Source organism: Sinocyclocheilus anshuiensis, unplaced genomic scaffold (genome assembly GCF_001515605.1).
Source record: "Sinocyclocheilus anshuiensis isolate Anshui unplaced genomic scaffold, SAMN03320099.WGS_v1.1 scaffold1127, whole genome shotgun sequence".
In the NCBI taxonomy this organism is placed as follows: domain Eukaryota; kingdom Metazoa; phylum Chordata; class Actinopteri; order Cypriniformes; family Cyprinidae; genus Sinocyclocheilus; species Sinocyclocheilus anshuiensis.
In genome coordinates, this window is record NW_015546115.1 from 309,911 (window position 1) to 336,525 (window position 26,615).

General features: G+C 37.7%; 3 protein-coding genes across 6 annotated transcripts in view; 2 read left to right on the forward strand and 1 right to left on the reverse strand.

Moving 5' to 3' along the window:
* LOC107700847 (far upstream element-binding protein 2-like) overlaps positions 1-16,639 on the forward strand; it is a 20,487-nt gene extending 3,848 nt beyond the window's left edge. The window contains exons 6-18 of the mRNA XM_016502671.1: positions 1,666-1,737; positions 1,852-1,909; positions 1,991-2,156; positions 2,865-2,963; positions 3,105-3,200; positions 3,282-3,384; positions 3,461-3,582; positions 4,627-4,917; positions 6,066-6,184; positions 6,291-6,364; positions 12,103-12,303; positions 12,405-12,583; positions 16,223-16,639. Of these exons, the coding sequence (XP_016358157.1) occupies positions 1,666-1,737; positions 1,852-1,909; positions 1,991-2,156; positions 2,865-2,963; positions 3,105-3,200; positions 3,282-3,384; positions 3,461-3,582; positions 4,627-4,917; positions 6,066-6,184; positions 6,291-6,364; positions 12,103-12,303; positions 12,405-12,583; positions 16,223-16,231 (1,589 nt within the window). The 3' untranslated portion in view covers positions 16,232-16,639. The remainder of the gene's footprint in view (positions 1-1,665; positions 1,738-1,851; positions 1,910-1,990; positions 2,157-2,864; positions 2,964-3,104; positions 3,201-3,281; positions 3,385-3,460; positions 3,583-4,626; positions 4,918-6,065; positions 6,185-6,290; positions 6,365-12,102; positions 12,304-12,404; positions 12,584-16,222) is intronic.
* Positions 16,640-19,920: 3,281 nt separating this feature from the next.
* LOC107700850 (coiled-coil domain-containing protein R3HCC1L-like) lies at positions 19,921-24,556 on the reverse strand. Of its 3 annotated transcripts, none has more exons than XR_001635583.1 (9): positions 24,493-24,556; positions 23,496-23,972; positions 22,577-22,758; positions 21,776-21,846; positions 21,198-21,293; positions 20,954-21,094; positions 20,821-20,879; positions 20,544-20,733; positions 19,921-20,438 (listed from the first exon to the last, which is right to left on the reverse strand). XR_001635583.1 is itself a non-coding variant. In XM_016502675.1 (8 exons), the coding sequence occupies exons 1-7, from the start codon at positions 24,553-24,555 to the stop codon at positions 20,827-20,829; spliced, it is 1,083 nt and encodes a 360-aa protein (XP_016358161.1). In that variant the 5' UTR covers position 24,556; the 3' UTR covers positions 20,467-20,733; positions 20,821-20,826. The 3 variants fall into 3 exon arrangements, 1 of the variants encoding a protein (XP_016358161.1); XR_001635584.1 differs by lacking the exon at positions 24,493-24,556 and adding an exon at positions 24,360-24,486; XM_016502675.1 differs by lacking the exon at positions 19,921-20,438 and having other exon boundaries at positions 20,467-20,733.
* Positions 24,557-25,625: 1,069 nt separating this feature from the next.
* Positions 25,626-26,615, forward strand: part of crtac1a (cartilage acidic protein 1a) — an 8,052-nt gene continuing 7,062 nt past the window's right edge. For both annotated transcript variants that reach the window (XM_016502673.1, XM_016502674.1), the window contains exons 1-2: positions 25,626-25,728; positions 26,114-26,307. In XM_016502673.1, the coding sequence (XP_016358159.1) occupies positions 26,120-26,307 (188 nt within the window). In that variant the 5' untranslated portion in view covers positions 25,626-25,728; positions 26,114-26,119. The remainder of the gene's footprint in view (positions 25,729-26,113; positions 26,308-26,615) is intronic.

A 26,615-nucleotide genomic window follows, 5' to 3' on the forward strand; every position in this document is an offset into this window, starting at 1 on the left:
AAATATCGGCATTGGCCGATAAGTTTTTCTGTTTGGCCGATGTGTTCGAGGCAGGACTTTTATTTTGACTGCGCTGAGAGCGGCTGTGGCAGCGCCTGAGCACACAGTGCTCACATTCTCCCTCTTGTTCGCTGTTGTCATTCAGTTCTGTCTAATACGGATAGAAGTCAATCTAATAATCAGATAGAACTGTTAAAGGAATTCAAATGTATACAAAAAAGCATTATAACGATTGCTTTAATATTATTAAAGGCAAACATTATAATACTTTCTCGTTTGCTGTTAGCATTCCACAAATACGCATTTATATAATTTAAACAAATCTTTGAATGACTAATGAACATTTAATTTCACAAACCTTGCAGACTTAGTCGAATGTAGTTGAGATCTTGTCAAACTTCCCAGAATACTGAGTGCCCTGCTGGTTACAGTATTTACTTCCTTTTTAATTAGATTTTTATTAAATATTTATATGTAAAATTACTTTTGTCTTCTAGAGTACAAGTATGTTTATTTTACACGTTTATTTTTTAATCCATTTTCAAATGTTTTCAAATTTCTTAAATATGAATTAAAATAATTAATTATATTGGCTTTATATCAGCCATCGGCCACACTGCTTAAGATATCGGCTGTCAAAAAACCAATATCGGTCGACCACTAATTATAACTGACTCACGCGTGCTTACTGTACTGTACGACTCCTGTATGCCACCGCAGTCGTCTTTCCATCAAAACTTTACTAGCGAGACTGGTTATCCAGTCGAGAAAGCATAGTTTGCGTCTCATTTGGCCATACAGCGGTGGGATGTGTTGAGAATACTTCACACAGCGCGACGTGCAAGAGCTTGCGCTCTTCAGAGACAATCACAGAATATGACCGAGCTCGTAAAAGCGAAACACACTGAAATGAATAATTAACTGAAAATGCAACACGAGTCTCTGTTCTCTCTGCAATCTCTGATGTAATCAGCCTGGTTTCCTTTATATTAGCGCTGTTTTGGACTGATTGTTTAAATGCATTCTCTTATGGCGCTTTTCCACTGCATGGTACGGCTCGGTACAGTTCACTTTTGGGGGGTTTTCCACTGGGTACAGTACCTGGTACCTGGTACTTTTTTTAGTACCACTTCGGTTGGGGTTCCAAGCGAACCGTACCGTTACCAACACATGACGTGTAAACTCTGCTGATCACGGATTGGCCGGAGAGAATCGTCACTACCTGCGTCACTGAACTTGCGACACAAACACAACAGAACCGCTAGATTTAAATCAGCACAGCCAGCGAAGGATCGAATGCAACTGTTTTGAACGAGCGTACCTTTTTTTAACAACCAAAAAGTGGCTGTTCCCCCTGTTGAGGAAGTACAGACGTTGCTCTCGAGCCCTAATATATATGTATATATATTTGTGTTTAATGTATATATGTACAATATTTAATATTCTTTTCTTATATTCTTGCTATATTATGTGCGTATTATATATTACATAATAATTTAATTTGTGTGTGTTTTCTAAATGTTTATTCACACACAAAGTTTAGCGGGGTTGAAACGTGGATCTGAACGTGTTCTTTGAGATTCACCCTTCTACTGGAGGTTGACATGCTACAATCTGTTTATTGTTATAATTATACACCCAGTGAATAATGTTGTGTGTTTGTAGTCATTGGTCGGGGTGGAGAGCAGATCAGTAAGATCCAGCAGGAGTCTGGCTGTAAAGTTCAGATCGCTCCAGGTGAGTCAAACTCTGGTTCAGATGAGTCAAGTGGGCTTTTCTCTCCTCTGTTTTTGATATTAGCGTGTTTAGAGGTATGAGGCGTGATGTAACATGTTGGTTTTGTGTGTTCAGACAGCGGCGGTCTTCCAGACAGGAGTGTCTCTCTCACCGGCGGCCCTGAAGCCATCCAGTATGTTTGCGCTTACTCACACGTTTAACTTCAGTGTGGATCTGTTTGATGTTGGTTTGACCTCTTGACCTGTCCATGCAGGAAGGCCAAAATGCTGCTGGATGACATCGTCTCTCGGGGGCGGGGCACGCCTCCCTCCTTCCACGAGTCGACCAATGGGAGCGGCCACATGCAGGAAATGATCATTCCGCCAGGGAAAGCGGGTCTCATCATCGGCAAAGGAGGAGAGACCATTAAACAGCTGCAGGTAGAGTTTGTGCCCGTCTGTGAGTGCAGAGGCTTTTATCTAGAGCAGGGGTGTCAAACTCAATTCCTGGAGGGCCGGAGCCCTGCACAGTTTAGATTCAACCCTTATTAAACACCTGATCCAACTAATCACGTCCTCCTAGGCTTATTTGAAAACTGCATGGTATGCGTGTTGGAGCAGGGTTGGAACAAAACTCTGCAGGGCTCCGTCCCTCCAGGAATAGAGTTTGACACCCCTGATCTTGAGGATTGTGGGTAGTTGGAGGGAAGTAGGGCTTTGTCACTTTTCTTTTTAAAGAAATTAATGCTTTTATTCTGCAAGGATGCATTAAATATTTATATTTTATAATGTTGCACAAGATTTCTGTACCAAATAAATGCTGTTCTTTTGAACTTTCTATTTAAAGAAAAAACGTATCATAGTTTTCACAAATATTCAGCAGCACAACTGTTTTCAACATTGATAATAATCAGAAATGTTTCTTGAGCAGCAAATCAGCATATTAGAGTGATTTCTGAAGCATCATGTGACACTGAAGACTAGAGTAATGATGCTGAAAATACAGCTTTGATTACAGGAATAAATTACATTTTAATATAAGACCGTTATTTTAAATTGTTGTAATAGTTCACAATATTACCGAAATATATACATTTTGAATGCTAATAGGCAGTTCTTAGTCATCTTCTCTACATGTTTGTGTTTCAGGAGCGCGCTGGCGTGAAGATGATTTTGATTCAGGACGCTTCTCAGGGGCCAAACATGGACAAACCTTTGCGCATCATTGGAGATCCTTACAAAGTCCAGGTGTGACCGTTTTCTCCATTTCTCGTCTCACCTGTTACTGTTCCTTGTTTTGTTTGTTCTTCTCTTTTATGACCTATTGTACCTCTAACAAGCCAGTTAAGATATTGGCGCTCAGGGTTGGTGTGTCATTTCTCTCTGTAGCAAGCGCGTGAGATGGTGCAGGAGATTCTGCGAGAGCGGGATCATCCCGGCTTCGACAGAAATGAGTACGGCTCTCAAATAGGTGGAGGAATGGAGGTGCGGCGTTGATTTAATCATTTACATTGCAGCTTGTTTTCCATTTGAAATGTGTGATGGCGTCTCATTCTGAATGGACAGGTGCCTGTTCCGCGTCACTCTGTGGGCGTCGTGATTGGCCGAAGCGGAGAGATGATCAAGAAGATTCAGAACGATGCTGGCGTGAGGATACAGTTTAAACCAGGTGTTTAGACTTTCAGGTTCTTATTAAACTCTGTTTTACGATATTACAGTGCATAACATATTTCTTCTCTCTGTAGATGACGGTAGCGGTCCAGAAAAGATCGCTCACATAGTGGGTCCTCCGGACCGCTGCGAACACGCCGCCAGTATCATCAACGAACTTCTGCAGAGCATCCGAGTACGAGAGGAAGGAGGAGGGGTGAGTGATGCTCACATTCATCTCCAATATGCTTACAGTCAGCGCTCTATGAAATCAGTATTTCTTTCCTAAATTCAGTTTTATTTTTATTTCTAAATTCTTTTTTCTTTTTTTTCTGGATTGTTTCAAGGGTGCAATTTAAATTATACTAATTAAAAAGTAATTAATTGAAATCATGAAACTTTCAGTTTATTAGGAGTATATGTATTTCTTTATTTTCTTAATTAAATTTTTGGGACCAAATTAAAGTTTTACTTTTTACTAATTTTGTCTTCCATTTTAAAATGTTCTGGATTTTGTTTTAATGTTTAATTTTAATAGCAAAAAGCATGTTTAATCAATTGAAGTCCTAAAACTTAATATTAACTTAATATTTTTAACTCTTACAATAATAGATGAGATCGATATATGTTTTTTTTTTTTTTTTTCTTAGAAGTTCTGTTTGAATTTTTCTGTTAAGTAACATTTTTACTGAAAGTTATCTAACAGATTTTTTTGCATGTTTCACCTGGAATAATTTATTTTTCCAATTAAGTCAAATACTGAAATGAAAAATCTTATGTTTGTTATAAGGTGGTGAGTTGGTTGTCAGTTGTTTTCTCCATTACTACAGCATGTTATTAATATTAGTTTCTTTTAAATTACATTGATCTTGTCATGAAAATATACAAGTCATAGATGCTGGTATGTCAAAAACCAAAAAAAAATTCTGTATGTATGATTTAATACTTATATGTGTGTGTGTGTATCAGTCAAATGAAGGCATAGAACATTGTATTTTAAGAGTAATTATTAAATAATTTTTATTCAAAGTGATGCACAACAGAGGTTTACTGATAATATTAATCATGGAGGAAATAAAGTTATGTTGCTTCAAGTTGTGGTATTATTACTACCTTTGCGTTTCTGTATATGACATGGTAGTTTTTCTCAGTTGAACTGATGAAATGCTGGTGAAGTGACTGTTTCACAGCTAGTTCTGTTTTTCTGACTGGATTCCATCTGTGTTTGGTTGCTTTGGGTAATCTCTGTTCTGTGCGTCAGGGTCCTCCGGGCACAGGCATGCCTCCGGGTGGGCGTGGCAGGGGGCGTGGTCCAGGCAACTGGGGCCCTCCTGGCAGCGAGATGACCTTTTCAATCCCCGCCCACAAATGCGGTCTGGTGATCGGCCGAGGTGGCGAGAACGTGAAGGCCATCAACCAGGAGACGGGCGCCTTCGTGGAGATCTCGCGCCAGCCTCCGCCCAACGGCGACCCCAACTTCAAAATGTTTATCATCCGGGGATCTCCTCAGCAGATCGACCACGCCAAACAGCTGATCGAGGACAAGATCGAGGTACTGTACCCTGCTTCTGTGGAGGTAGAACACTGCTTCCGTGCGTTATCTAGGAGTTTGCTAGGGCTGTGTATCACCAGCAAAGATACGATATGTATCCCGATACAGGACTGCACTAAGGGGCTGTTTACACCTGGTCACTTCATGCATTTTATCTAATCGGATAGCTATCCGATCGTGAAAAGACCAGGTGTAAATGCTCTCTGAAACGCATTTAAATCCAGTCGCTCAAACCACTTCAGGAGGTGGTCTGGGTCGCGTTCCAGACAGGTAGTTGACCTCTGCATTATGAAGGGCCTCCATAACTGTACCACAGTATAACCATATAGGCAAAGGTAATGGCTAAACTGCAAGCTTACCAGTGTTTTCAGAAAGCCAGCACTTTTATCTCCACAGTGGAGAGAGAGCGTGTACTCATGGTTGCCAGGTTGACAAAAATATCACACTTGGCAGATAATTGCGTACTGTGCAAGTGTGAAGCTGTGTCCAACCCTTACAAAGACCTGAGATGACCGAACACCCGAGAAGAGATGATGCCAACCCTCAGACAACCTACAAAACTACTAAATTTTGCTATAAGTTTGATCGCAACATATAATCATTGCTGTTAATAGTGTTCACCATCTGTTTGATTAAAGTGCATGTCATTAACTAACTGCTTGATTTTTACCATACATTTCTGCCATATGGACATCAACTTGAGATCGTCACCACTGATAAGCTACTACTAAATATAATGTAGAAGCTTTAATTTTCTGTAAAGCTGCTTTGCAACGATTTGCATTGTGAAAAGCGCTATACAAATAAACTTGAGTTGAATTTAAGCTTTGTTTCGGGGACTGCGTCTCTTCATATCAGGCAACCCAGTTATGTTCCTCTGTGGCCAGATTAAACTTAGTTGTAGCCTATATATTATACTCTATTCATAATTATTTTTAGAAACTTTGCACTTTTAGAGACCGTGCACCGTTTTAAACACTGTTCTTGTATTCAAATTAAGCACGGTCCTCTGCTGTGCACATGCTGTGATATCGATACTTAGACTGCTGTATTGATACTCGTATCGTCAAATCTCTGTGACGATACATCGTCCAATCGAACACAGCCCTAGTGTTTGCTGGCTTTAACTGGTCTGCTTCTCCTCGTAGGGTCCCCTGTGCCCTGTTGGACCTGGACCGGGTGGACCGGGCGGACCGGGCCCTGCTGGACCCATGGGCCCCTACAACCCGAACCCGTACCAGCCCGGACCCCCTGGTGGACCTCCACAGTTAGTACTACTTTAATGGGAAATCAGCTTCAGGGAAAGGGTTGATGTTTGGCTTTCCAGGTTTAGTTTGCACATGCTCACAGTGGTTCTCTCTGTGTGTCTCCAGCGGTGGTCCTCCTGGCGGTCAGTATCCTCAGGGCTGGGGAAACACGTACCAGCAGTGGCAGCCACATGATCCCAGTGAGTCTTTTTGTACTGACGCTTTCAGTGTTTGTGTGTCTTGATAGGATTCTAGCACGTAATGAAACTAATTGAGTGCCTTATGCTACTACAATCACATGTCTGTTCAAGTTCTCATGCTCAGGTCACATTGCATCTTAAAGTCATGGATTTTTTTTATTTTAACTTTAAATTATAGTAATAAATTTATTCCAATTTGTAAAATACACTAAATGCAGTTTGACAAGTACTACCATTATTATACAGGTATTTAAAAAAATACTTCTTATTTAATAATTTAATAATACTATTTAAAGTTGAGGTCAGTAGTTTTTTTTTTATGTTTTTGAAAGTGTCTTCTGCTCACCAAGCAGGGCTCCAGACAAAAAAAATTGAGTAAGGAGCCATTGGCTCCTATAAGAAAAAAACTTTGGCGCCAAATTATTTTTTTAGGTGCCACAGACGTATTTTAACATTTCAATCATACTGTCATGTGTTTGTCATCTTTTCTTGAATTTATCAGCATTTTAATCCATCTTGTCGATGACCTGGGAACTAAGGTTCACTTAAAGTGGGAACTAAACGTCTTTTCAACTTGAAATATACAGTCACAAAGAACTGTTTATTACACAGAATCTGTACCAATATCATGGACCATAAGCATCACTTGGCCATTGAGTGTACACTTAAGTAATTGCAATTTAATCAATTTAAGTTAGTCCAACCTAAAATAAAAAGTGAACACAACACATTTTCAAACTGTTATTTGCCAGTGTAACTCAGAATTGTCAAGTTCACTTAGTTAAGTAAATAAACTTCATGCATAAAGAAATAAGTTAAGGCAACAGGTTTCCTCAATTTTTTAAAAGCAAAGTCAACTGATCGCTTTTTACAGTGTAGTTTGGGCTCCTCAATGCATCCAATAGAAATGTTGTCATGTCTTTCACACATCCAGTCGGTTTTTCTTCATTAGTAACATGCAATTTTATAGGACGTGTTGAATTTTATCTTTAGCTTGCATTCTTGCATTTCTTATATTGACAACAGGTTAAGTAAAACTATTAATATGCAATAGTGTCTAAATATAGCAAAATGCTCTTCTTTATAGTTATTTTTCTAGCTGACTGATGAGCTTACGGACACCGAATGGTTATTCTGAGGTAAATGTGTTACGTGGCAATGTTTACAAGCTTTACACGTTTTGCGCAGTTTGAAACACTGAATGAGCGATTGCATGAGACATTTCAGTAAGTTGTACTGTAGGCTCATAAAATTAGCCTACCTTTTGATGTTGATTCATGTTCATTTCGTACTAGTAGAGAAAGTTATAATGGGTTCACTTGCTGCTTGAACTGAGGCACTAAAGCGATCGCGCCTGTCGCATTAAAGAGCGCCAAAACTGTATTTATTGTTAATTTCGTTATGAATTTGACTTTTAAAGCTGATACTTTATTAAAAAGTAACAGCACAAAGTTTTTTGCGATTACTGGATGGCAAGTGCTCTACAAATAGGCTAATATGAAGTTCGCGCATTAACAGAACACCGCATATAGACTAATATCTTGATAGGAAGCCATATTAGTAATGATGATAAACAATAATTGTTAATAATATTGACAGTATCCACACAGCTGACGGCTTTACCTGTTGTAGTTTGTTCAAGTTGTGCACGAAATAGACACTGCTTTTGTGCACTTTTACTTGCACGTCTCCGTCATTTCGATCTCTCTCGCGCTGCACAACTGTGCTGCTTTTAGCAGGTGTGCTGCAGAGATGAGGACTGTTTGAAACGGGTTTTTATTTTTTCCTCCACAAACTGATGCGCATCGTCTCCGTTTAATATGTGAACAAAACCTATGATCGCAAAACAATCAGGAAAACATTGTCATAACATGCAAAATGTATATAGTTGCCAGTGGCAACCTCAGCAAAAATGTAACTCAGAAATTAATATTTTTGGTTGCAAATGCGACCGTTTTAGTCGCAGTCTGGAGCCCTGCCAAGGCTGCATTTGATCAAAAATACGGTTTAAAAAAAAAGTGCTGTCAAACGATTAATCGCATCCAAAAATAAAAGTTTTTGTTTGCATAATGTGTACTGTGTATATTTATGTATATGAATACATAAATATAAATATATGCATGTAAATATTTTCAAAATGTATTCATGTAATTTATATTATATATGAGCAATATCACTCGAGTACGAGGGCGATACCGACTCTATATCAGCGGCTGTGATTAGGCCAGAGGCACGAGGCCATCACAGCCGCTGATATAGAGCCGGTATCGCTTCGTATCAAGGGCATGTGCTGCTTCAGTTAGGTTATTAGTGATAAATAATGAGGTTATAAGAGAGAAACAATGCGGCAAGACGTGCATCCAAATGAGAGAGAGGGAGAGAGACCGCGAAGCTAGACATTTCTTTATATTAACTAACGTACTCTACGATTAGCTCAGTGAAGAATTTAAAAAAAAAAAACAGACCCGGCTAGAACACGCGGAGTGATACAAAATTGTGAAAGGGCGTTCCTGTAGCGATACCAGTACAATATCTCACGGGCCTCAACCAATCAGATTTGAGAACCAGAACGAACTGTTGTATAAATATATTTACTATATAAACATAACATTTGCCTCTTAAATATATATGTGCATGTGTGTGTATTTGTATATAAATAATAAATATACACCGTACATACTAGGGATGGGTACCGAGAACTCATATTTTGTTTTTGGACGTAATTGGCTCAATACCGGACTACCGATAAGTCGACAAACGATACCGTTATCGATATTTGCGTAGTTTTGTTTTATCTCCGTATGCTTCAATTTTAACAACGAATTAGAAGCTGGTGCTTATCATTTCCCTTCACTGAATGATGTGGCCGAGGTTTGCTCGACGTGCGTGTGATGTCCATGCGCATGTGTGGTGTGTGTTTGCGTGCAATCAGTCATCGCGGCAAGAGTGAAACGTTCGAAAGTGTGGGCTCATGTTACAAAACTAAGTGACACCAGTGTCAGATGCAATATATGCAGTAGTGTAATAGTGAACAAAAGAGGTAACACTAGTAATATAATGAAACCTTTACGAACAAAATACAACCTCTACCTCAAGCAATGCACTGTATTAGGCTATGTCTCCCGGCTCCAACTGCAACTCGCGAGACATTCACATCAAACGTTGATTCGGTAGAGTTACACTCACGAGACACTGCACTTATTTGCAATCACAAAAGTACATTATTTGCGTGTGCTTTAAAGCCTTGCCGATTAAAAGTTTCATTTGCGTGCTGTTCTAACATGTGCTTATTCAGAGCGCGTAACAGTTACACCCGAAGCGTCCGTACACTAAAAGGCCGGTCAAACTGCACCTGATGACTTTATCGTTTGATTGCGCTAATACTGTCAAAAACACACAAGGTTTACATATACACAGCTATGTCTAAAGTAAACATTTGAGAGAAAAACATGCATGCAGCTCTTAAAGGGACAGTAGCTACTAAACATGCTGCTGATTGTGATTAAAGGGATAGTTCACCCACAAATTTAATTTGTCATAATTTACTCAGTCATGTTGTACCAAACCCGTATTAATTTGTATTCTTGTGCTGAACACAAGAAGATATTTTGAAGAATGTGGGTAACCAAACAGTTGCTGAGAATATGAAAGTCACTGGGGACCAGCAACTGTTTAGTTTGCCACATTCTTCAAAATAAACTTATGTTCAACAGAAAAAAGAAACTCATTCAGGTTTAAAACGACTTGAGAGTGAGTAAATGACACAATTTTCATTTTTGGGTGAACTATTCCTTTAATGTTAATAAAATAAAACACAAAGAGAAAAATAACTTGCTGCTCTTGACTGAAGTGTATATGTATGTATATATATATGTATATGTATGTATATTTATGTACCTTTTATTTGACCCTCTAACTCTAACAATTTCTATTCTATTTTAATTCTACTTTATCTATATTTATCTTTTTTATTCTTTATTTTAAAAAACAACAAACACTAGCTTTCTATTCTATCTACTTGTTTTTCTTTGTATGTATTTTTATATATATATATAATATTACACACATACCTTGCTACGTGTACTGCGTTAGGCTAACCAAGACTTGTCATTTGCACTTACTGTATATATTGTTGCTCTCTTGTTAGTTTTGACTGCTTCTATTGTCCTCATTTGTAAGTCGCTTTGGATAAAAGCGTCTGCTAAATGACTAAATGTAAATTTATCTTTTTGCACCAAATAGTATCGATAACAGGATCGATAAATACCGGTATCGATAAGCAGTATCGATATCTGTATCGATTAAATGTAAACGATACCCATCCCTAGTACACACACATATTATGTAAACAAACTTTTAATTAGGATGTGATTAATTGCGATTAATCGTTTGACAGCACTAAAAACAATTGTAACTCCTTTCTATTGAAATATATTTTAAAATGTAATGAATTCCTGTGATCAACGCTGAATTTTCAGAACAGCTGTTTAAGGCTGGCCGCACACTAGACCATTTTAAACCTGATTTTCATCCCCGAACGATCGGAGGGTGTGGCCCAATTCGAGACTTGTCGCAAACGTTTTTTTTGTCCAAAAAATCCTCTATTGTGTGGTGTCATTACAATTATTTATCTGCTCCCGATCGAGACGGAGCGTCGCCAAACTCAAATCGTGAATATCAAACATGTTTGATATTTATGACACTTGCTCGGGCAGCCTCTGACGTGTAGCCGCGATAGTCAATGAGAGAGAGCAAGCGTCACCTACCAGATGTTGCGTGCTTCTATAGCTGAAACGTGGCAGCCACAAACATGCCATAAAAGCAGAGTACTGAGAACATCACCCATATTCGTTGTTATACTGTGTTTTTCACTGTCAAACAGAACGTGTGCCAGGAGAACCAGCTGACAATGTTGATTGTCCTTTATTTGTTTTTCTTCTCTAGTCATGTTTGGTCTCGCGAGTCTCCGTGAGATCTCGTGTCACTGTGAAATCGTTCCTACAATCGACAAGTGTGTGTGGTCTTACGGTCTGGTCGAATCGTCTAGTGTCTGCGTTCAGAGGATTATAAGGCTAAAAATCGGTTGAACTGTCTTCATGTCTGTGGTCTCCCATGGTTTTAAAATCGTTTAAGATTTGAAAATCGTCTAGTGTGCGGCCAGCCTAAAGCAGTTGTGCTGCCGCTTTTTTTTTTGGAAACCATGATTTATTTAAAATAGGAATCTTTTGTAAAATATTAACTAAATTAAAACATAACTATTTCAGCCAGTTGCCAAAGCAATGTTGTCGTTTTAATTTAACTCAAAGTACTACAATATCTAAAGAAACTAAAACCAATAAATAGATTGCTGAAAACTATATAAACTAAAAAAAGATGACAGGCACTACAAAATTAATGAAACTTTAGCTGAACTTGGTGAATACAGAAAATATGAAAATAAATACAAATCCAGTTAAAAGTATATTTGTGTATCAGTGATACTAAAATAACTGTCATTTAATGTTATTCACGCAGATCGTCGTCTTACTAAATATTAATTTCTCTAAAAAAAGAAAAAAAACGAACTGTCCCCAAGCTTTTTAACTTAAAAAAAAAAAAGGGGTGTATGGTTCCTTTTAAATTTAGTGATTTTATTTTAATTCGCATTAATTTGATCTCATTTATCCTGAGGCTCTGCTCGTCTCTGTAAGTTGCTGAGTATCTGAAGTATAAAGGGGATTTCTGTCTGTTTCTCTCAGCTAAAGCAGCAGCGGATCATAATGCGGCGTGGGCGGCTTATTACGCACAGTACTACCAGCAGCCCGGAGGGGCCGCCATGCCCGGACAGACGCCTGCAGCTCAACCAGCCGCTCCCGCTCCTGCTGACCAGAGCCAAGCTGCTCCTGGAGCCGCCCAGCCTGACTACACCAAGGCCTGGGAGGAGTACTACAAAAAGATGGGTACGAGCGCTCATTCCTCGTTGTGTTTGTTAAATAGTAGAGAAATGCATGTGAATGAATGTGCTGGCAGATCAGTGTTTTGATGCTGAGACTCTTATCAGCTGCAGCAGGAGGAGGCGCTGCTCCCGCCGCGGGAGGAGCTCAAGCCCCGGGAGCTGCAGCAGCGGGACAGACGGACTACAGCGCTGCATGGGCCGAATACTACAGACAGCAGGCTGCTTATTACGGACAGACGGGACAGGCCGCGGGACAGCCGGGCGCCACACCACAGGGCCAACAGGTACACACACACACTCACACACTAATCACAGGTTTATATGTGTCTGAACAGCCTTTGATGGCATGTAGATTGCATAATTACTCTACATCTTGCATCTAATCTTCAAAGTAATCATTTAACTAGTTTAAAGTTGTTTGACATTTTACCTGACAAATATTTGTTTTTGATGCTGAAGGTGAAATTACAGCCATTTAGTCACACTATTAAAGGGGTCATGACATGGATTTTTTTATATATATGTTCCTTGAGGTTTACTTGTGTTAATGAAGCTTTTTGCACAAAAAAGCAAATGTGTGGACAAATGATTTTCAACCCTCATTTTGAACCTCTCTCTACAATGACCTGTTTTTAAGGGTTGTGTCCTTTAAGGCTCGTCAGTAATCGGCCACTGTTATGATTGGCCGACGTCATCGCATAGGAAACGGTATCAACACCCCGTTGCTATTGCTTGGTTTGAGTGTTTTGACTAGTGATCGACCAATATTGATTTTTTTATAACGATACGATACCAGTTATTTGCATGTTTATGTAACCGATATGCAGAACCAATATTTATTTACTATTATAAAGTAAATAAATGACTGCGTGAAGTAAGAACATACTTCACTTTGGTTTTTCCTCTTTTCAGTCTTTTTTTTTTTTTTTAAGTGTTGAAAATTAGCAGTCTTTCACGTTAAATTTAATCTTCATATTACAACAATAAAAAACATTTTATTTATAAAAAACAGCAACAACACTAACATTAACAATAAGCAAAATAAATGTAGAATGTCTAATGTTTTCAAATGGAGAAAATAAATGAAGGACAGGAGTCGTATCAACTTCATTTTTAAACTACAGTTTTAGTAGGTTTATAAGCTGTTTAATAGCTACGGAGTCAAGAATAATTCACTGAATAATATTCTCTGGAATATTGGAATATAACAAACACAACATATTTTATTGCATTTCTCAATCTAGAAGGACAAAAACATTATTAATAATTCTGATAACATTCCAGTTATGAAATGCCTGCTGACAGCGCGGTTTATCTGTGCATTTACACAGAACTATACTCAAACTGCGATCGCTCGTGGAGATAATTAATTTCCATAGAGTTGTATTTATTTAGATGTTTATTAGCGAAATAATGGTTATATAGTAAATGTTAATACAATTTAGGGTGTTTTAAACAAGGGAATCTTGTTAAAAGTTACATGCAGTGGCCGTGCTGGAGCATTTCCTGAGCATCAACCCGGTGAGGGAACAGCAATATGAAAGCGGCTTCACGAGACTAATGATGAGCAAATATACAACAGAGAGAGAAGTAAATTTTGAACCTCTCTCTACAATGACCTGTTTTTAAGGGTTGTGTCCTTTAAGGCTCGTCAGTAATCGGCCACTGTTATGATTGGCCGACGTCATCGCATAGGAAACGGTATCAACACCCCGTTGCTATTGCTTGGTTTGAGTGTTTTGACTAGTGATCGACCAATATTGATTTTTTTATAACGATACGATACCAGTTATTTGCATGTTTATGTAACCGATATGCAGAACCAATATTTATTTACTATTATAAAGTAAATAAATGACTGCGTGAAGTAAGAACATACTTCACTTTGGTTTTTCCTCTTTTCAGTCTTTTTTTTTTTTTTAAGTGTTGAAAATTAGCAGTCTTTCACGTTAAATTTAATCTTCATATTACAACAATAAAAAACATTTTATTTATAAAAAACAGCAACAACACTAACATTAACAATAAGCAAAATAAATGTAGAATGTCTAATGTTTTCAAATGGAGAAAATAAATGAAGGACAGGAGTCGTATCAACTTCATTTTTAAACTACAGTTTTAGTAGGTTTATAAGCTGTTTAATAGCTACGGAGTCAAGAATAATTCACTGAATAATATTCTCTGGAATATTGGAATATAACAAACACAACATATTTTATTGCATTTCTCAATCTAGAAGGACAAAAACATTATTAATAATTCTGATAACATTCCAGTTATGAAATGCCTGCTGACAGCGCGGTTTATCTGTGCATTTACACAGAACTATACTCAAACTGCGATCGCTCGTGGAGATAATTAATTTCCATAGAGTTGTATTTATTTAGATGTTTATTAGCGAAATAATGGTTATATAGTAAATGTTAATACAATTTAGGGTGTTTTAAACAAGTGAATCTTGTTAAAAGTTACATGCGGTGGCCGTGCTGGAGCATTTCCTGAGCATCAACCCGCTGAGTGAACAGCAATATGAAAGCGGCTAGAGACTAATAGAGAGGCTAACCTAGAGAGGTTAGAGACTAATGATGAGCAAATATACAACAGAGAGAGAATTAAATTCAGCGCTTTAATTTACAACATGCACTCATTCATGGCTGTATTTAACTCGTGCAAAGTTACGTCTTTATTGGGAGAGGATCTTGACGGATTATCTACGTGACTCCGTGAGTTGGTCTCTATTTCTTAGAGCCAAGCTGCATAAACTACATAGCAGGCATTTATGTAATGTATGTTAAATAAAGTTTACTAACTACAGCAAATCAAGTACCTGCATGCCGTTGTTGTTGCCTTGTTTCCCCTCAGACGCGCTGCAATGGCAATCCTGCGCGCAATTCTCAAAACACCCACAAGATGGTGGCGTTTATCGGTGAATCCGATATTACAAAACCGATATCCGATTATGGTAAAATGCTTAAATATCGGGAAAATTTTTGGCAAATCGATATATCGGTCGATCTCTAGTTTTGACAATATAATAAAAAAAATAAAATAAAACCGTAATTTCCAGACAAAGCATTATGAAATCATTTACTTACGGTTTGTCTTGCAGCTGCAGTCAGATCTAGTTCATCTGCTTCATCTTTCAACAATTTTTTCCTTGTGAACTCCATGACACTGTGCCTCGTTTACAAAACATGATCCGGGGTGGCAGTAAAAATAAACTATCCACTTGTTCCTTACGCTGGGATCCTTCTGATATCTGTACATAGACGCGAACCAGGTGTTTAAACCAAACAAAGTGAACATTCTTTCACTTCATTTGTCTGATTGACGACAGACTCCAGCACATGGACTGTCAGAAAGTCAACGCTCATCTGTATACTGTATCCAGTGTAGACAAGACAGTGGCAGTGATTGTCATTTCTATTTGCTTTTAACCGGATGCCACACTGATTAAGCGTGATCGAGAGGCAGCCGTTAGCAACTGAACGACGGTGGCTCTGGAGGAGGCAGTGTTTATGCAGACGACACTTTGCCTTTTGGATCCAAAACGAGACAATTTTGGAGCTTGGTTAAATGCTTTGTTTATAATGAGGAGGATGTTTTACGCTATGAAACTAGCAGGTTGTTTTAATGGTACGAAGACCTCTTGTATGCCAAAAGATCAAGGCAAATTTGATTTCTCATGTCATGACCCCTTTAAAGTTTGTTTGCCAACTTAAAACTCAATATGAAACATTCTATTAATTTTATAGAAATTAAATAGTATGTATTTTATTTCTTTTGTTAATTATGCATATACACAACATTCAATAGAATATCTGTTAATTATAATTATAAACAATGATACATGCAGAAGTTCAGTGGCTATAGTTTTGTGTTTCTACATGCAGTGATGACGGTGACTTCTCGTCTCTCCTCAGGCGCAGTGAAGTGACTGTTGTTGAGCTCTCGTCCGTCTGGCTCCTTCCCTCCATCCTCTCACTCTCCTCTGACAAAAGGACTTCTGCTCTTCCCTCTTCCCTTTCTTTCTCGTGTCCAGCTGAAAAGCTCTGTGACTCTCTTTCTCCTCTGAAGCTGGATTTCTGTCTTTATGAAACGTTACGGCTTCAAATGCTCTTGTTTCTCCTTCTGGTTTTTGCTGGATCCACAAGCGCTGATGGACTAAACTCAAACTCTGCCTTCCCCTCAACAAACGCTTCATCCCTCCTCTTCCTCTCGTCAGTGTGACTCATGGTCAGGAGACACAAGGGAATGCTTCTAACTTCCTCACATGAGCGTGCACTTCCTGTTTTTGCATTAAAAAAATTTTTTTTTTGTTTAGGAAACCGGTCCATTTAGAGAATCTTCAGGTGTTAATAACTACTGTGTTTCAAACTCAATGAGTAACCATGTCTTTTTTTTTTTTTTTTAATGCCTTTTTGCTTTTAGTCCTTTTAAGTTGATTTTGAGCTGGAACATTCCCATTGTTTAACGTGTTCTTTTCATTTAGTGAGTTTTTGTGATAAATTTTTTTCCTGTGATATCAACTGGGGTTTCAGTCTCTGTGTGAGTGTGTCTCGTGTGTGTGTGTGTGTGCGCGAGTGTGTTCCGATACTGAAACTCAAGCAGTGTTGCTCCTCACTCTGTGAAAAGAGGGTTTCTTTTTTTCTTTTTTTTTCCCTTCCCAAGTTATTGGAAGTCATGATGTTATAAATATATAAATTGTATGCTTTTTTTTTTTACTGCTTGTTTTTAAAAACTACAAAATAAACATTACAAAATCCTCATCTGATCACATGACCAGTGTTCCGTCTGAAAGTGTTTTTGTTGACGGTCTAGTTTTTGAAAGGCAAGCATCACCATTACTTTTGCTCATTCTGGTTGGGAACTAAAAGAGCCGCCCAAACATCTCTCTATAAAGGGCCAAAAACTTTATTAAGGGTTATGGGATGAAAGTAAATATTACAATATCTAACTTTTTTTCTTATTTGTGATATTCTTTATCAAATTCCCTTTTCTGCATTCTAATGCCAAAAAAAGTTAAAAGATTGATTTGAAATGAAAATGTGCTTCAATGGCATTCTATTCTTTTTTTTTGGTAACACTTTAGAATAGGGAACACTTATTCACTAACTTGATTTTTCCCTCAAATTCCTAATTTGCTGCTTATTAATAGTTAGCAAGGTAGTTAAGTTTAAGTATTGGGTAGGATTAGGGTTGTAGAATAAGGTCATGTAGAATAACGCATTAATATGTGCTTAATTATTACTAATAAATGGCTAATATTCTAGTAATATGCATGCTAATAAGCAACTAGTTAAGAGACCCTAAAATAAAGTGTTACCCCCTTTTTTTTTTTTGACCGCTGGTTTGAGCATCACTGTTTTAAATTCAGACTATTAGATTACGTAATTAGTCTCAGTTGTGTTTTTCCCTCAGCATTTAGACAGGCTTGTATAACCCCACTACTTAAGAAACCCATCTCTTGCCCATCTCTTTTAGAGAACTACAGACCGGTTTCCCTTCCTTTCATTGCAGAAACACTTGAACAAGCTGTGTTCAACCAAGTCTCTGCCTTTCTCACACAGAACAACCTCCTCGACAGTAACCAGTCTGAGAAGTGGACATTCGACAGAGACTGCCTTGCTCTCAGTTGTTGAAGCCCTAAGACTGGCAAGAGTGGCTTCCAAATTTTCTATACTTATCTTGCTGGATCTGTCCGCTGCTTTTGACATGGTTAACCACCAGATTCTCCTGTCAACCCTATTGGCAAAGGGCATCTCAGGAACCGCGCTCCAGTGGTTTGAGTCTTACCTCTCTGATAGGTCCTTCAAGTTATCTTGGTGAGGTGTCCAAGTCACAACATCTAACTACTGGGGTGCCTCAGGGCTCAGTTCTTGGACCTCTTCTCTGTCTACATGGCATCACTACGTTCTGTCATTCAGAAACATGGCTTTTCTTATCACTGTTATACTGATGACACTCAACTCTACCTCTCATTCCATCCTGATGATCTGACGATAGCTGCTCGCATCTCAGCTTGTCTAACAGATGTTTCTTGCTGGATAAAGGACCATCACCTTCCACTCAAGACAGAACTGCTTGTGGTTCCATCAAACCCATCGTTTCATCACAATTTCACCATCCAGTTAGGCACATCAACCATAACTCCTTCAAAAACAGCCAGAAACCTTGGAGTTATGATTGATGATCAGCTGACTTTCTCAGACCACATTGCTAACTGGCTACCAATAGCTGCTCGCATAAAATTCAAGGCATTAAACGAGTTATCATTCATTCACACCATCTATAACAATACCATTTTGATAATTGTTCTATCGATGAGAATAGTGAAGTCCACACCACCTATAACGATAGCGTCACAGAGAAACTATATTGTTCCAGTGACTTAATGTTTTTAATTACTGCACGATAAAGACGTTGACAGCCAATCAGAATCCACCAGCGGTTGAAGCGTTTTATAACGCACAGAACGTTTTTGACCGTTGGTGTGGACGCTTACTCAGGTTAGACGCCATTTTTAATTTTTTACAGTAATGAAATCAAGGCTTTGGGGGACAGACTACAATCTTTACAATGGCACGCACTGTATTAAGTTCCTAGAACTTTTCACAATTTTAAAGCCCGTTTCGTGTAGTAGATTTATTTAAAGTTTTTTTTCATAAGTTTTGATAGCTAAACGTTCGTTAAACAAGTACAGTCCATTAAACGCACTGTACTTAAATGCCTAAGAGCCTCGTTTTCTTTCCTTTCAGAAATTAAATATAGCTACTTTTGACTAAAATCTATAGTTGTAGGTCTTGTAATGAACGTTTATAAAGTGTAGCCCCAACAAATGCTGCAAAACTAACCTAATTACATTTACATTACATTTAGCAGACACTTTTATCCAAAGCGACTTACAAATGAGGACAATGGAAGCAATCAAAATCAACAAAAGAGCAATGATATGCAAGTGCTATAACAAGTCTCAGCTTAACGCAGTACACGTAGCAAGTTATTTTTTTATTATATAATAAAAAGAAAACAATAGAAAAAAAGAATACAGCAAGCTAATGTTAGAGACCTTTTTTGCTTTTGTTAATTGTATAATAAATAAAGAGAAAACAAATAGATAAAATACAAAAAGATTAGGGAAGCTAATGTTAGTTGTTTTGGGTTTTTTTATAAAGAAAACAAGCAGTAAATTAATAGAGTGCAAGCCTAAAAGGGACAAGTTTTTTTTCTTCTTTTTTTTTTTTTTAAGAATATTATTAGAATAGAGAGTGCTACAGTTAAGAGGGTCAAATAAAGATGGAACAGATGTGTTTTTAGCCAATTCTTGAAGATGGTTAAGGACTCAGCTGCTCGGATTGAGTTGGGCAGGTCATTCCACCAGGAGGGAACATTTAATTTCAAAGTCTGTGAAAGTGATTTTGTGCCTCTTCGAGATGAACAATAAAGCAACGTTCACTTGCAGAACGCAAGCTTCTAGAGGCACATAAGTCTGAAGTAATGAATTTAGGTAAAGGGGTGCAGAGCCAGTGGTGGTTTTGTAGGCAAACATTAATGCAAATAATTGCACATACTGGAAAATGCTAAAGACTTACATTACCTATCCATGAATGATATTTTAGAGAAAGATTTGAACATTTTTATTCAGAGCAGAGCTGGGAATTCAAGTGCACCAACATCTGCGAACAACAGACACATGAAAAAGTGCATCTGTCAATTTAGTAGCTGAACAAAACCTTTTGTGGATAAACAACAGCACAGTATTTACAGTAATAATGAAAGAACATATACAAAAAAAAGTTCTGTTAGAATGTGCTGATGGTTTGCAAAATACTTGATTGGTATTAAATAAAATGTTCACAATTGACTTTAGTCTACTGTCATTCTTACAAAAAAGCCTATTTTTACAACCATATTGCAATTCTCAATTAGGATTTAGAAAATAGTCACTGTAATTCAATTTTCATTGAAAAATATGCAATTTATGGCAGTACAAGTACTACCATGATGCTTGACCTATTATTATAATTTTTTTTTTTGAGTTGACATTTTGAGATTCCCTCATTTACAAAAGTGGCATGAAAGACATTATCAGATTTAGTGTCGACTTTTCTCTTTACTGAAGCAAAAAATAAAAATAAACTGAAATCACACTGATGTGATGTAGTTTGTTTTAGTCAGCAAAAATAAAAACATTTTCACAAAAATACATTAAAATAATTAAAATGGCCTTTCCAAAACTGAAACCAATCAAACATTTACAGGGAAAAGTTCAGTTCAAAACAAATCTCAAGAGGGAAGATATAAAATTACAAAACGTCCCTGTTGCAGTGTGTGGCTCTCACACTTCGCTTCGATGAACCCCCCGTGTCCCTGTTCTTGTGGCTTTGGTTCAGACCGTGCTGGTTTGGCAGTAGTCCTGCTGAAGGTCCCACTCCTTCAGACCCCAAACCCAGAGATAAACCACTTCAGACCTGAACTGATGATCAAATCAAAACGCTTCATAGTTCACAAAAACACAAACCTGTCTTCATTTGCCCTCCGAGACGTCTTCCCGCTGCTCAGCAGCCAAGTGCTTTTGTTCTGACGAGAAAACAGATCAAATAAATCCGTTTTTACCAGTCCAGCAATAGAAGAACCTGAGAATAACATGTCACCTCTCGCCTGCCGTAGTTTGTTCTTCTCGGCCTCTCGCTCTTCTCTGGTCTGGTTACTCTTCACACCCAGAGCCCCGATCACCAGGCGGCGTGCCAGAGCCGCACTCGTCTGAGGACGCTGTTTAGCCGGCAGCAGGTAATCTACACAGAGACAGTCAGGTTTGATTTATGAATTAATTTGTGATGGATGCACAAAACAGGCTCAGAATAGTTCAGGCATGAGTGAATAAGAGAGCAGGTGTACCGGAGCAGCTGCGTGCTTTGGCTTTAGTGGCGTTTGATGATTTGGAGAGAGGCCTGACCTTCATCATAGGGTTCTTCATCCTCAGAGCATCACGAGCTACACAAACACACGTATATACAAGAAAAGGACAAGGTTTCTCATTTTGGGGGCTTATCGTTTCTATTTAGTCATTTAGCAGATGCTTTTATCCAAAGCAACTTACAGATACATCAATGTTATATTATATATAATTATATTAATGTAACTTATCAATGTTTTGAATGTGTAATGCGAATAAAGAATAAGCTGGATAGGTTTTATATAAACATACATTAGCTAGCAATCAATTCACTTGAAAAACAAACAAAAATTATAACCAAAAATTGCTGTATTAGATAAACATTTGAAAAAGTGCCATTTCTACTCTTCAAACTCTTTGGTTTCTTTTTCACAGATCTTCCTCAGACAATTTCAGGTCTTCAAACACATCACAGAAGTTAATACCGTCATGCTGTTTTCCTCCAGGTCCACCAGCGATTGACTCCAGAGATCTTATAGGCATCATAAAGCCATTCACAGCTTCTGGAGAACACACTGACCTGCGATGGGACTGGAGAACAAACCCAGGGCATGAGTGTCATCAATCCACTTGATGTCAAACCCCTTCTGCCTGAAAAACACACATATGATCAATAACAACATTTTGTCAGCCAAAACCCTTATATACAGTATGTATATGTATATACTGGGCAATATATGTGTGTATATATATATATAGTGTGTGTGTGTATATATATATATATATATATATAATACATTAAATACATAAAAATTTACTTGAAGCCCTCCAGAGATTTTAAGTTAATATTTCAATAATTTAATGACACTGGCATTATATATATATTATATATTGTTACCAGTTACAATACAAATATTTATACCTTAAATTCTCAACTTTCAGTGTTTAAGCTTTTATTTTGGCAGTTTTCTCAAAAATAAGCAATACTATGAATAGAAGACTATACATTTTAGTCAGAAGCAATGGGTCAAAGTTAAAAAATATTAATGATGGATTTGTTTCTTACAAACACACAGCTTTTTTACATTGCTGAGCAAGTAATGCAAAATTTCTCCCAATTTGTTCTGATGAAGAAACAAACTCGTCTACATCTTGATAAGTAAACTTTCAGCAAATTAAATTGTTTGGTGAACTATCCCTTTAATGTAATTACAGCCTTTGATTTGACAAGACATGTTGCTATTTCAGATTTAGTTTGATTTATTTATTTAAATGTTGATTTGATTTAATCAGTTATTATCTTTTCATCAACCCTCGGTTTGGAAAGCCGAGCAGTAGATGTTATGAAATCATTGTGATTCATGAGCGGAGCTTGACGCACTGGAACGAGCTGAAGGATCTGATCAAGTCCTCCGTCTTGAACTCAGACGGGAAGTGGTAAATCTCCACGATGTGTGACAGCTCATCTTCCCGAAGCTCCACCTCCTCCTCCGGCGTCCAATTATAGTAGTCGAAGAGTGGCTCCTGTATAGACGGCTTCTTGCGGCCCTCCTTAAGAGACATCTGAAAAAGAAGAAGAATCAAACCTGAGCACAAACCCCGGCTAATGCATCTCAGTTCATTATATCATCATTAAAGGGATAGTTCACCCAAAAATAGAAGTTCTGTCATTAATTACTCACCCTCACATCATTCCAAACCCGTAAGACCTTCGTTCATCTTCGGAACATAAATTAAGATATTTTTGATTAAATCTGAGAACTTTCTGACCCTGCATAGACAGCAACACAACTGACACATTCAAGGCCCAGAAAGGTAGTAAGGACATTTTTAAAATAGTTCTCCTGTTGTTAACGTTGTTCTTCTTTGTTTCTGTTGTTGAACGCAGCACACAAATGACGTCGCTGTCGACCGGCTTACGTCACTTCTTAGTACACACTGTCGGTGCGAATACAACCCTTTAAATGGTACTGGGAAATAGTTCGTGCAAAATCGTCCCAGTACTTTAGTACTGTACATTTAGTTCTGGAACTAAAGCGGTGCGAAAGGCCCTAAAGTCCTTACTAGCTTTCTGGGCCTTGAATGTGTCAGTTGTGTTGCTGTCTATCGAGGGTCAGAAAGCTTTTCATCAAAAATATCTTAATTTGTGTTCTGATGATAAACGGAGGTCTTACGGGTTTGGAACGACATGAGGGCGAGTAATTAATGACAGGATTTTCATTTTTAAGTGAACTATCCCTTTAAAGGTGCAAGTCACTCAAAAATCAGTGGAAGGATCGAATCGTTTTTGTAACTCTTACCTCCTCCATTAAATGTGGGTCAAGACAGTCACCATCATCATTAAAGAAAGAATCCCAGTCCTCCCCTTCATCCTCCTCCTCTTTTGGCACCCCATCATGTTCTAGTGCACTACCTGTGTCCTCTGGTGTGTTCATAGTTCTGGATACATTGTCCGTATCATCTCTAGACTCCTCCTCTTTAACTGTGTGCATGTTTAGGTTTTCTTTATCTCCCTCCTCCCGCCCCCCATCATCCGGTTTTACCTCTCCGTTTGGGGTCTCTGTCGCTTTGGCTTTGTCCTTCTTGTTCTTGTGGGCCTTGTCGGTGTACCGGGGCCTGGGTCTGGATTTCTTGTCACCGCCTGCCTGAGGCTTCTCCATCTTCTCGGCCTGGCGTTTCTTGGGCACGTAGATTTCCATGGCGGGTTTTTTCGTTCGGGGCGGAGCCGCAGTTTTGGACCCCTCTTCTGGCTGAGCTGCTTCAGTCTCCATAGGGATCTGTGCAAGAAAGTGTGTCAATGAGTGTAAAGAGGACAAATGCTGTTTTTAGAGTAGCATATCAGCACACTGTTAGAGGGATCCATGTAAATGTAAAATGCCTGCATGTATATAATGTAACTTAATTGGCCAAAACTTGCTCTTTCATTCCCAGCGTGTTACACAGACAAGAAATAATAATAATAATGTGATTTTACAACATTCGTGTATAACTTATTATTTAAATTCGTCGTTTTCATTATTTATAACTGACATTTCTAAACGAGGTTGGATGAGCAATGCAAAATCATTTTAACTTACAAGATAACACATAACAAATCAAATGACAACAATGCAAGACATTTTTTAAATAGTAAGCGTTCATAACATAAACACAAATCTACTGACCGTGACACCAGCATTGAGAAGCCCGAATTATCTTTTCAAAACAACTAATATGTACTGATAGTAACATCAAAATATTCCAGGACAGTATGTTGACATTTGTAGAGGAAATTATTCGCAGTTTACTTCTACTTACATCTCTGTATGTTTCAGCTCGCCGAAACCATGACCCGGATGTTTGGAGACGTACGGACGCCATGACGTCACGGTCGGGAAGTCTATTATGGGAGTTGTAGTTTATTATTATGAGTGTAGTTTAGAAGCGACGTCTATCCTAAGCGATGCATAATAAATGTTTTATCAACTGCCAAATAAGTTTTGTATCAATAATAAAATTAAGGAAGTGTCTTTCAAAATACTTGTATAAGTATTATACAATAATAATTTATCCTGCTAAAATAATTTATCCTGCTAAGCATGTTTTGGAAAGATTTAAGCTTAATATTTTCGTATACCTGTGAATTTTGTGGTCAAGAAAAAGAAACTATTTTGCATCTTTTTTTTTTTCCATTGTATTTACTCATGATTATTTTGGAAGGATTTGGAATTCTATATTAACAGAAAATTTGAGTGTATGATAGAAATGTGTATATCTGATGTACTTTTTTATAATTTGAAATGTAAAGAACAACATATACATTTGTTTATTTTGTTAGGAAAATTCCATATACATAAGAAGAAGTGGGCTCAATGTAGACCAAATTTTTCATATTTTATAAATGACTTTAAATTATATGTAAATCTCTTGGAACAAACAAAAAACAAAAAAACACTGAAAACATGTAATGCTCTGAAAGCATTGAAATCTATGTAATTTTCTTCCTTTCTTTTTTCTCTGGCAGCTAATGTTATTTTGATCATGTGAATATGTAATACCTCTTGTTCTTGTGGCAATGAATAAATAAAGCATTAAAAAAATAATTCCATTAATCACTAAAAATCATTGCCAAGTATGATAAGCTATCAGTACTTGTGATACGTTTTTCAGCAACAAATGCTACTGTACAATTATGCACAATTAATATTACAATTATAAACAATACAAGCAAACATGATTATATTTGGTCAATTAAAATGATTTTAAATTTAATGAGTAAAACAAGTATTTGTTTGGGTTTGTTAGGGACGTAACACATCTGCATGCTGATTCCAGCGTCGTTAACGCCCTCTTTTCACTTGCGGGCTTGTGATTGGTCGGACCGACACAGTATTTAAAATACTTGACAGTGATTGGACAGTCGCTTACACAAGCGCTTGTGTAAGGCGGCTGCATTGAAGTTGTGTAAGGAGCAAATATACACCATAGAAAACGGAAATCACACATAATTTTCCAAGCTTTTGAGACAAGCCACGTATTGGAAACTCTGAGCGCGTGAGTATCCACTATAATCCAGCCCAGTCAGCACGACAGGTGGATTTGGCACATTATTATTTACTTGCAAAGCTAAAATAACAGTTCTCTCTATTGAGGTGATGGTGACTTACAAATGTATGAACAATACTGTCCTATCATGTCGCTTTGGTTTGCTTAGATCTGCTCTGAATGTCTCTGTTTTCTGTAACGCAAAACAACATATTTGTTCTGTTTTGCATCCTTGCCAACCTTTTCTTTCTTTCAGTTGAATTTAAATATAATTGCATGATCTTATTTATGTTTTCATATCCATATGCTGTGTAAGCAATGTCATAAATGCTTTTCACATTACATTTAATCGCATGATTATGAAGCTAAAGTGTGAACACTGTTTGATTGACAGGTGGAGATGAGGATGTGGTGGGCGTGTCTCCTCGGTTTGGCTCTGTCAGCTCTCTCTCAAGCTCAGCCCATGTTCTCCGTCACCACGGATACGGTTCTGCCTCCTGATGCTCTTCACAACCCCACCCAGCGGAATTATGGGATGGCAGTGACGGATGTGGATGGAGACGGGGATCTGGAGGTGGTGGTGGCCGGGTAAAGAAACTCCAGCATAACCTGATTTCTCAGTGATTATTCAATAAAATAGGCATATTCATATACATAATTATTTATTGTTAAGTCTTATTTAAATGTTTCTGTTCTCATGTCAGATATGTATATATGTATGTATGTATGTATGCATGTATGTACCAAGAGCTTCTTAAAAAAGCAACAAATTCCTTGTGTGTTTGCGCACACTTGGCGAATAAAGCTGATTTTGATATATGAAATTTATGAATATATGAATGCTACACTTATAATATATATATATATATATATATATATATATTGTATATATATAT